This window comes from Enhydra lutris, unplaced genomic scaffold (assembly GCF_002288905.1).
Source record: "Enhydra lutris kenyoni isolate GAN:26980312 unplaced genomic scaffold, ASM228890v2 scaffoldscaffold33, whole genome shotgun sequence".
In the NCBI taxonomy this organism is placed as follows: Eukaryota; Metazoa; Chordata; class Mammalia; order Carnivora; family Mustelidae; genus Enhydra; species Enhydra lutris.
The window spans coordinates 10,526,549-10,536,304 of NW_019154117.1; the positions used below are offsets into that span (position 1 = coordinate 10,526,549).

General features: G+C 42.6%; 1 protein-coding gene across 5 annotated transcripts in view; it reads left to right on the forward strand.

Moving 5' to 3' along the window:
* LOC111153615 (tight junction protein 2) overlaps positions 1-9,756 on the forward strand; it is a 101,272-nt gene that overhangs the window by 49,037 nt on the left and 42,479 nt on the right. Inside the window, exon 1 of one of the 5 annotated variants that reach the window (XM_022512754.1) lies at positions 4,094-4,246. The exons of the other annotated variants lie outside the window; for them this stretch is intronic. Within the exon in view, the coding sequence (XP_022368462.1) occupies positions 4,094-4,246 (153 nt within the window). Of the gene's footprint in view, positions 1-4,093; positions 4,247-9,756 lie in introns of those variants that run through there. 5 annotated transcript variants of the gene reach the window in all.

Genomic DNA, 9,756 nt, shown 5'->3' on the forward strand with positions numbered 1-9,756 from the left:
TTTCTTATTTGTATCAAATGGCAACAGAATTCCCCATGCTCCCAAGGTCATGGATGGGTTGGAGGGTCAGAGTCTTGGTTGGAGGTGTCTTCTTGGAGTCTAGGTTCATTGCTCTTTGCATTTCAGCACAGCTGCTTTCTAAACAGCAGTGGGGTCCCCAGGCATACCGTCATACCATTGTTGTCTCCCAATTTTCTTTATTTTAATGCAGACTGAAGTTTTCCCTTAGGTAAATAAAGGGTGATGGGTTTGAAAAAAAAAAAAAAACAAAAAAACACCTCAGTAAACCCTGGTGCCTTTCAGCAGTGGGCCTGGAATCTAATCATATGAATTCTGAGAACCTGTCAGGAATCCCTCTTATAACTTGTGTATGTTATTTTTTCTTAGCTGTAAACATTCTAAGATGTGTGCTGTGAGCACCTACTCTCTGGAGCTGTGAAGGGAGGGTAAGGAGCGGGGGACTGCCTTGTTTATCCCATCGGAAAGTGAAATACTTCTGGAATAAATGATGGACAATTTTTATTGGCAAACCAAAAATTGCTTGAAGAGTTAATTCATTGCTGACTAGTTTACTGTTATAAGGAAGCGTTTACTTTGAGAGACCACAGCCAAGTGCCCCAAAGCCAAGGACTTGGTTTATAATTTAAAAAATGAATCATTTTAGGGAAAGAGACTGGAGCTCATTTTCTGCCTTTCCTGGGAAATAGTGGTTGCTGCCTACTTCTTTGATAGGTGTCTTGAAATTGTGCCCAGCGATTGGAATTTTTACTAAATCCTTTACCACCATTAAAATAAGACCGATTTCGTGAGATAAGAGAGGGGTATGGTCTTTGTAACTGCCATTACCTCAGTCACCTTGCTCCAGCCCCACACAGCCTTTTTCCTTCCTTGAACATAACCAGATTCTTTCTCACCTTGGGGCCTTTGTAATTCTGTTCCCTCTCCTTGGAGAACGGTTCCGATTTTTTTAGGATTAGTGCTTTCCAGTATCATAGCACTTACTGCTCTTGCGATTATAGTATATGTTTATTTGTTTATTATTTTTCCCATTAAAATCCCTCCTGTGAGGGAAGGACTTGGCTTGTCTCCCACCAGCGCAGACAGTGAGCCTTTATCTTCATCTGCTGTGGCAATGAGCAGCACTGAGCTGTCCTTACTGTGGACTGTCCTACTTACTGTCCTGCTATGACTGCCTTGCACAGTGACTTTGGGTAATTTGTCTTTCAGTCCACAGGCTGCTGTTCAGTAAATGTTTGTCAAGTATATGAATGTGGAGGTTAGAAATCTTGGGGAAGGTAAATTGTTAAACTTGAGGTCTTCTCATTGAGGCAGGTGTTCTACCACAAAATGTCCTTTGGATGCCCCTGGTAGAACAACTTCTAGGGAAAGGCCCAGTGGTTCCGAAAGCCACTCTCCACAACCCTTTTTCTTTCTCAGAGTCTTTGCTCTGTGCTGTTGTTGGCATCCTGCACAACGCCCCCCCACAATCCCGTTCATTCTTCAGACCTTATCTCAGTGTCCCTTGCTTAAGGGGAACCTCCCCCCATCCCCTGTCAGGTACTGACTCTTGCCAGGCTTCCTGAGGGCGGTGACATATCTCTAAAGGCCATGCTTTTTATTTATCCATCCGTCCATCCATCCATCCATCCATCCATTCATTTAATAATCTCTGTGCCCAACATGGGGCTCGATCTCACAATCCCAAGATTAAGAGTGACATGCTCTTCCAGCTGAGCCAGCCAGGTTCCCCAGTGCTGTATCTGTATCATTTCATCCTCAAAGTCTAGTAGGCGGCCCTTGGTAAATATTTGCTGATTGAATGAATGAAGAATTAATGATAGTGTATTTGCATACCCATGTTCCACTGCAGCACTGTTCACCATAGCCAAGAGGTGAGAGTCACCCAAGTGTCCATCCATGGACGACTAGATCAACAGAATGCTGTATACACATACAATGGAATATTATTTAGGCTTAAAAGGGAAGGAAATTCTGTTGCATGCTACAAGAATGAACACAGAGCACATTATACTAAGTGAAGTACGTCCCACATAAAAGACAAACACTGTGGGACGCCTGGGTGGCTCAGTGGGTTGAGCCGCTGCCTTCGGCTCGGGTCATGATCCCAGCGTCCTGGGATCGAGTCCCACGTCGGGCTCCTTGCTCAGTGGAGAGCCTGCTTCTCCCTCTGCCTCTGCCTGCCACTCTATCTGCTTGTGCTCACTCTCGTGCTCTCTCTCTCTCTCTCTCTCTGACAAATAAATAAATAAAATCTTAAAAAAAAAAAAAAAAGACAAACACTGTGAGACTCCACTTACGTGCAATATCTAGTAGCCAGATTGATAGGAACAGAAAGTATAATGGTGGTTACCAGGGCTGGGAGGAGGGGGCAGTGGGGAGTTGTTTAATGGTGTAGAGTTTCTGTTCTGCAAGACGAGTAGTGGAGACTGGATGCCCAGCAATGTGAAGTACTTAACACTACTGAACTGTACACTTAGAGATGATTAAGATGGTAATTCTGCTATGCATTTTTTTAAAGCACAATTAAAAGAATTAGGACAGAAACTGTGACTTCTGGAAATCACTGTACAAGAATCTGGGATTCTTAAGTGGTAGGATGCCTGTGACTTCTGGGCAGTATGCATAAATTAGGGAAAGAATATTTATTTCCTCATCAGGGAAGTTTAAGTATGTTCAGAAGGACTGTCAGAGGCAAGGAGGGAGCTGCTGGGGCCTTCCCTCGTTGCCTCCGTTCTTGTGCTCCTCTGCTCTGGGGGCCCAATGAGCCAGTGAGGCCTGGGATGAGCCTGGCCGTGTGTTGGGAGGCTGCCTCCACCCGCACAGCTCTGCTGAGTACGCGTCGTTGTATTTCCTGCCTTTGTCAGTGTAAGATTTGAAGCAAACTTTTTCTCATGTCCTACTCTATTTTGCTGTCCTAATGCTTGTGAAAAGCTTAAAGGAAAGACATGAACATTTTTTTTGAGTGCTGTTCAGCATGCACCCTTTGTAGAGGTTATTTCATTTCAGACGGACAGTGGCCCTCTGAGGTGCAGGCGGTATTATCCCCATTTTTAAAGAAGGAGACACATTATCTAAGGCCACAGCTAAGTGACAGAACAGAGACTGCTCTGCAGATCTGCCTTTACACTTTCCATTTCTGCCTCTGCTTCATGTTGTTTCCCGTGTGGTCTCCATCTCATGGTCCATATTTATCAATCGGTTTGGAGGGTGCACTGTTCTCATAGAACAGACTGCTTGCTGTGCCCCCCCCCCCCCCGTGTAACATGCACAGTAGTAGCAAGAATGACGACTGGATCCCCAAGACCATGCTTCTGAAATCCCAAACCCAACTTGAAACCCCAGGCATCCCATGAAGTCTTTTCTAGATGTCCAAAACCCTAAAATATATTTTTTACTCTCCGCCACCCCCCACCATCGGTAAAAACAGAAACGGCTCTTTGTTACTCTTTTATCTGCTAATTTTACAGAGAGGTTAGGGAGAAGAGAAGACTGCCGAGTGAGCACTCTGTCCCCCAGTTGGCTCCAAGTTTCCTCACGCCTCCAGACCTCTTATCGCCAAGGATGTGAAACATCTTATCTTCAGACCTCTAATTTCTGTGTAATATCAGCAGTTCCATTACCTGAAACATTACCTGTTCATTTCCAGCCAGCTTACATGTTTTGTGTATGTGTGTAGGGGAGGGTCTGTGTAAATAAACACTTCTCTAAATGTTCATTTCCAGAGTTTTGCTCCAAAATGTCTATTTGTTTAGTAATTTCTACTTCGATACTGAGTCACTCTCTATGTCTGACAAGAATATTTGCTCCGATTCTCTCGTTCCAGAGGGAGGGAAAGAAAGCTGTTCAAGTGGTGTAAATCCCCACTGCTTTCTTTTTTTCCCTCACAAGTGGTGCTTTTCAAAGCGTTCCGGTGTCCCTGCTGTATGGATGTGTCACTGTGCGAGATGACAACGGGATTTGCTGGGAATGTGGGCCACTATTGTATCCGCCTTACGTAACCACGTGGAGTGATGGCAATGGGTGAGCAGCCTGGGGTGTAGGCAGTGGCCTGGCCGATTAGTCCCCAGAGGCCATGAAGACTGCTCAGGTCCTCCAGAGGATGTGGATCCAGGCTGTTAAAAAGTTGGGGAGATTGAAAAGCCATGTGAGTCCCTCTGCAAGCTCTCCCCCCTTTTCTTTCCCAGCTTTTCTTTGTGGGAAGTGGTTGGGGAGCAAAACCTTTACAGTGACTCCTTTCTCTTCGGATTTATTTGCGCTTCTGGCAGCTTTCAGTAACAAATTGTGACATATGGCATGTAGTCAGTGGTGGGTTTTAAAAATACTTGGCTTATTTTTAGCAGACGTGTGAAACTGATAGCCTCTTACGGGACTTACGAATCAAAGGCTGCTGTTTTCCATGTGTTGGGAGTCTGCGAGCACTGTGTTGCTTCCCGGGAATGACTTAATTACACTGCCTCGTAGAAGATGTTTGTGTTTGGGAATTTCTTGTTTTGGGGTAAAACTTCTTGCTTCCTTGTTCTACAGAAATCCTTATTCTTATAGCTAGGTTCTGAAATTACAGGAAACAGTTTCTCACATGTTCTATTTTCCTTTTAGACTCAGAACAGTAAGTACCACTGTAATATTTGAGTGTTTATCTTTATGGCTTGCGGTTTTTATCAGGTAGCTTCTTACGGGTTGAGTCTGAATAATCTTTAGCTTTAGCTATGGCTTCCATCTCCGGGAAACAGCACTTTGTGGACAGAAAGCCTAAAAGTTGCCTGTTGGGGGAGTAGAGGCAGTGAAGACTTCTAGTTATCTGCCCTCTAGTTGGTTTTTAACATGTTTATGTAAAATGTAGGATTTTACCTGTTTGGCCAAGATATTTCAGAGGGAAAAAACAACTTGAGGATATTTTTTAAAAGACATATCAAATTGAACTATTTGTCTTTGTTCCTTTCTCTTCATTCTTCATGTAAATACTGTGTGTTAAACACAGTTTTTTATTTATTGTAGAAAATTAGCTCCCTTTAACTTTCCACATTGTCTAGGAATGACTCGTTATAATATCATATATAATTATATGATATTATATTATACATTACATATATATTATTATATATAATATTATAATATATATGATATGATATGATATGATATAATTATAATATATAATTACAATTAATACAGTTTACATGAAAGTGGAAGTGAGGAGGGGCTGGGAGCAGTACACTGAAGAAGATGCTTCTGGTGTGTGGGGTATTGACTGGGGTGGGAAGGAGACCTGGGAGTTGTGCCCCCTGCTGCTCCCACCGAGCTAAATGATCTCTCCCTCATGGGCCTTCCGTGCATTTTTCAAATTATTACCACTACCCTGTCTTTCCCTTTTCCAGTCGAGTGATCACACTTTGTTCTGCCTTTTTACTTTGTAGAGTCTGGGCTTAAAAAATATTTGGTATAAGGTCCCTTGTCTAGGAATCAGGTGCACCTTGAAATTCACTCATATGCCCCCCACCCCGGTTTTGAACTTATAAAATGTTTGGTGCACATAAAGAATTATGTAATACTTGTGACCTTGAGCCTATCATACACACCCATCCATGGAGCCTCATGAGATGGATACAAAATCCTTTCTCTCTCTGCCTTTTCCCCAGCTCCCTTCATCCTGAAGTTTGTGGTTTTTATTCCCTTGCTTTTTTTGGTCATAGTTTTACTGCACACATACACACAGGCATCCCTAAACAAAACATCCCTACAGAAAATATTAGTTTTCTTGCTCTTTCTTTATTGTGGTTAAAAAAGATACCCACAGAAAATAAAACTCAGCGTCTTAACTGTTCTCTGTTTTATTTAATTTTTTAATTTTTAAATATTTATTTGAGAGAGAGTGAGCATGAGCAGAGTGAGGGGCGGGGGGAGAAGCAGGCTCTCTGTTGAGCCAGAAGCCCCATACGGGGCCCAGTCCTGGGACTCTGGTATCATGACCTGAGCCAAAGGCAGACGCTTAACCGAGTAAGCCATCCAGGCGCCCCAGCATCTTAACTGTTCTTGAGTGTGTAGTGCAGTGTTGAACACGTTCACATTGTGAAACACTGTTTGCTTTCTGAACGATATAAAAATGGCATCTGGCTCTGCACATTCTTCTAGGATGTTCTTCACTCAACATTCTGTTTGAGTTGCATCTGTGTTGTGGTATGTGGGGCTCTGATTTGTTTTCATTATAGTGTAATATTGCATTTTAATAATATATGATGATTTATTTGTCTGTTCTGCTCTTAATAGATATTTGGGTCGCTTATAGGTTTTGGCTGTTGAGAATGTTGCTGCTGTGAATACTCTGTGTGTGTATCCTTGTCACTTAATTCATACCTTCCTCTCAGGTTTTTGCCCAGGAGAGAAATCATGGATTATGTGTGTCTTTGGCTCTGATACCTGTGAGCTCTTCCTGGGGCCCTGTATGTAAAGCTCCTTAGAGCTAAGCAACAGCTCACTGGCTTTCACGCAGAGGGAGTCTGGATATTGATAGCAGTTCTGGGATCTGTGCGCAGCCCAGCACAGGTTGGGTGGGGCCCAAGCCCAGTGGCCCAGTTTGCAAGGCAGGAGCTGAAGCCCTCAGTTAAGCTGCTGTGCCGGCAGCCTGTCCCTGGGGGATATACCCAGAGATGATGTTCTGAGGAATGTGTGACTGTGTGGGGTGCTCATTGTTTCCCAAAAGGTTATTTATATAGATAAGCAGGGAAGACACTCAGTGATTTTCTGTTTGGGTACACTGTGGTTGGTAAACACTCCATGGGCTCTGGTGTTTTGTCTTGTTTTGTTTTGTTTTTTGTTTTTTTTTATTTGCCAGTGTATCAGAAGGGCCACAAATCACATGCTTGGTACATAGTGGGTGCTTAATAAATTTTTTTTTTTAAACATTTTATTCATTTATTTGACAGAGAGAGATCACAAATAGGCAGAGAGGCAGGCAGAGAGAGAGGAGGAAGCAGGCTCTCCACGGAGCAGAGAGCCCGATGCGGGGCTCGATCCCAGGACTCTGGGATCATGACCTGAGCCGAAGGCAGAGGCTTCAGCCTACTGAGCCACCCAGGCACCCTTAATAAATATTTTTGAATGAATGAATGAATGACTAAGTGAGTGAGTGAATTAAGGGTTTGCTCTGAGACCTTCATAAAAAGTTGTGGTTCTGTCGGCTAATGTACACAGTTACAGTACATTTTAATAGTTTTCAAAAGAGCTATTAAGATGTATTTTTACTTCAGTTTCCTAATCTTTAAAAAATAAGATTTTAGATTCATCACTTATTGTAACAGAACATACATTCTTTTAATATTATGTTTAAGTACTTAATGGTTTATGTCACAGCCCACTAACCCTAGGTAAAGAAGAAGCCATTTATAAACTGATCATTTTATACAAGTTGGTGAGCTCTTTGGGTACCTGGCAAAGTGTGATTGATGAAAATTTTAATTTAGTCCTTTTGGGGTGGTAGTGGTAGGAATTGGGGTTTAATTCTCTTTCTGATCAATCTAATTTAAATTATTCCTGTGGGCAAGGGTGCCTTGGTGGCTCCATTAAGCATCTACCTCTGGCTCAGGTCATGATCTTAGGAAGAGACCAACCTGGGCTCCCTGTTGAGCAGGGGGTCTGCTGCTCCCTCTGCCTCTGCCCCTCCCCCCCAACTTGGGTTCTAACTTCCTCCGTTCTCTCTCATTCTCCCAAATCAATAAATAAAAAAATCTTAAAAAAAAAATTACTCCTATGGGCAACATAGGAATACATAGATAATATAATCTCATTATGGAGGAATAGTGAATTTCAAAAAGCCAGGTTCATTCTACTTGGGAAACATTTAAAAAATAAAGTTTTGTTTAATTTGGCTGAATGATAACAAATTTTAAATCCAAAACTTTAAAAAGAGAATTTGCTGTTTTTATTTTAAAAATAAAAATTTATTCTTGGGACACCTGAGTGGCTCAGTGCGTTAAGTGTCTGCCTTTGACTCAGGTCACAATCCCAGGGTCCTGGGATCAAATCCCACATCAGGCTCCTTGCTCAGTGGGGAGCCTGCTTCTTCCTCTACCTGCAGCTCCGTCTGCTTGTGCTTTCTCTCCCTCTCTTTCTCAAATAAATAAAAATCTTTAAAAAAAAAGTATTCTAAAAGTAATATGCTCTTATAAAAATATTCTCTGCCATATGACAGCTCCTGGGGAAACTTAACATTTTTTTGGTATTGTTCCTACCTCTTTCCTATCTGCTTATACAAGGTTTATACCAATTTATCTTCCACCCCTTCCACCAAGAACAGACAGACCTAAAAATACAAAACCAACTAGCTCTTTCTCTCTTTAATTGAAAACAGAGTATTCATGACAAAGAGTTTAAAAAAATTGGTGGAAGTTAAATATTTTCAGTGCCTGTGCATTTCACTGTGTTGATTCACTTAACTCAAATATCACTCCCTTTTTGGATGTTGTGCTCCCTCCTGCTCCATAGCATTGCCCAGTCCTAGGGGTGATTGTCATGGTATTGGTTAGTTCTTTCCTGATGATTTTTAGATAAGTCTTTTGGAGAGGGTGCTCTATGATGTTTTTTCTTTCTTTTTTTTTTTTTTTTAAGATTATATCTATTTATTGGACAGACAGAGATCACAAGTAGGCAGAGAGGCAGGCAGAGAGGGGGTGGGGAAGCAGGCTCGCCACTGAGCAGAGAGCCTGATGCGGGGCTCGATCCCAGGACCCCGAGATCATGACCCGAGCAGAAAGCAGAGACTTAACCCACTGAGCCACCCAGGCGCCCCTCTATGATGTTTTTTCTTAACATGTAGGGATATAGCTATATTCAAAGAAGAGATGGCATCTGTATTTATTTTACCCCAACTTCCAGATTAATTCACTTTGTTGAAATTTGCCAGCTTTAAGGTAGCGTTAGGCACTGAGAAGATTAATTTGGGGAGCATGCCTGCTAGTGAAGTTCATTTCTAGTTGGTAGGTGACTGATTAAGGCCACGGTGAAATCTGAAGGTGTCGGGGAGTTGAGGTGTTCTGTGGAAATGGATGGAGATGATCAGTTTTGATCAACTAGGTTTCTGCTTCCTATTTCCTTTTAAGGAAACTTTTTTTTTTTAATAGAAAACTTTAATCTCAGAAAACTTGTGTTATACTGGCACATGTTAGACAGAGACCAGAGCATTCCAGAGGGACAGTGATGAAGCACTCCTAGAACACCAGATCACAAAGGCCGAGTTCACTTCAGGAGTGCTGTCCCAGAAGCAGGGTGCCACCAACTGTAATAGAAAATTTCCTTTAGGGGGCCTCAGTTGGTTAAGTGTCTTCAGCTCAGGTCAGGATCCTGGGGTCCTGGGATCCAGGTGCCTTGGGCTCCCTGCTCAGCAGGGAGTCTGCTTCTTCTTCTGCCCTTCATCCTGCTTGTGCTCTCACTCTCACTCTTGGTCTCTCTCAAATAAATAAAATCTTAAAAAAAAAAAAAGGAAAAGAAAATTTCCTTTAGGAAAACTTGCTAGTAGAAATCTGTGTCTTGTGAGGATGCGGAGAAAGGGGAACCCTCCTACACTGTTGGTGCGAATGCAGGCTGGTGCAGCCACTCTGGAAAACAGCATGGAGGTTCCTCAAAAAGTTGAAAATAGAGCTACCCTATGACCCAGCAATTGCACTACCAGGTATTTACCCTAAAGATACAAACGTAGTGATCTGAAGGGGCACGTGCACCCGAATGTTTATAGCAGCAATGTCCACA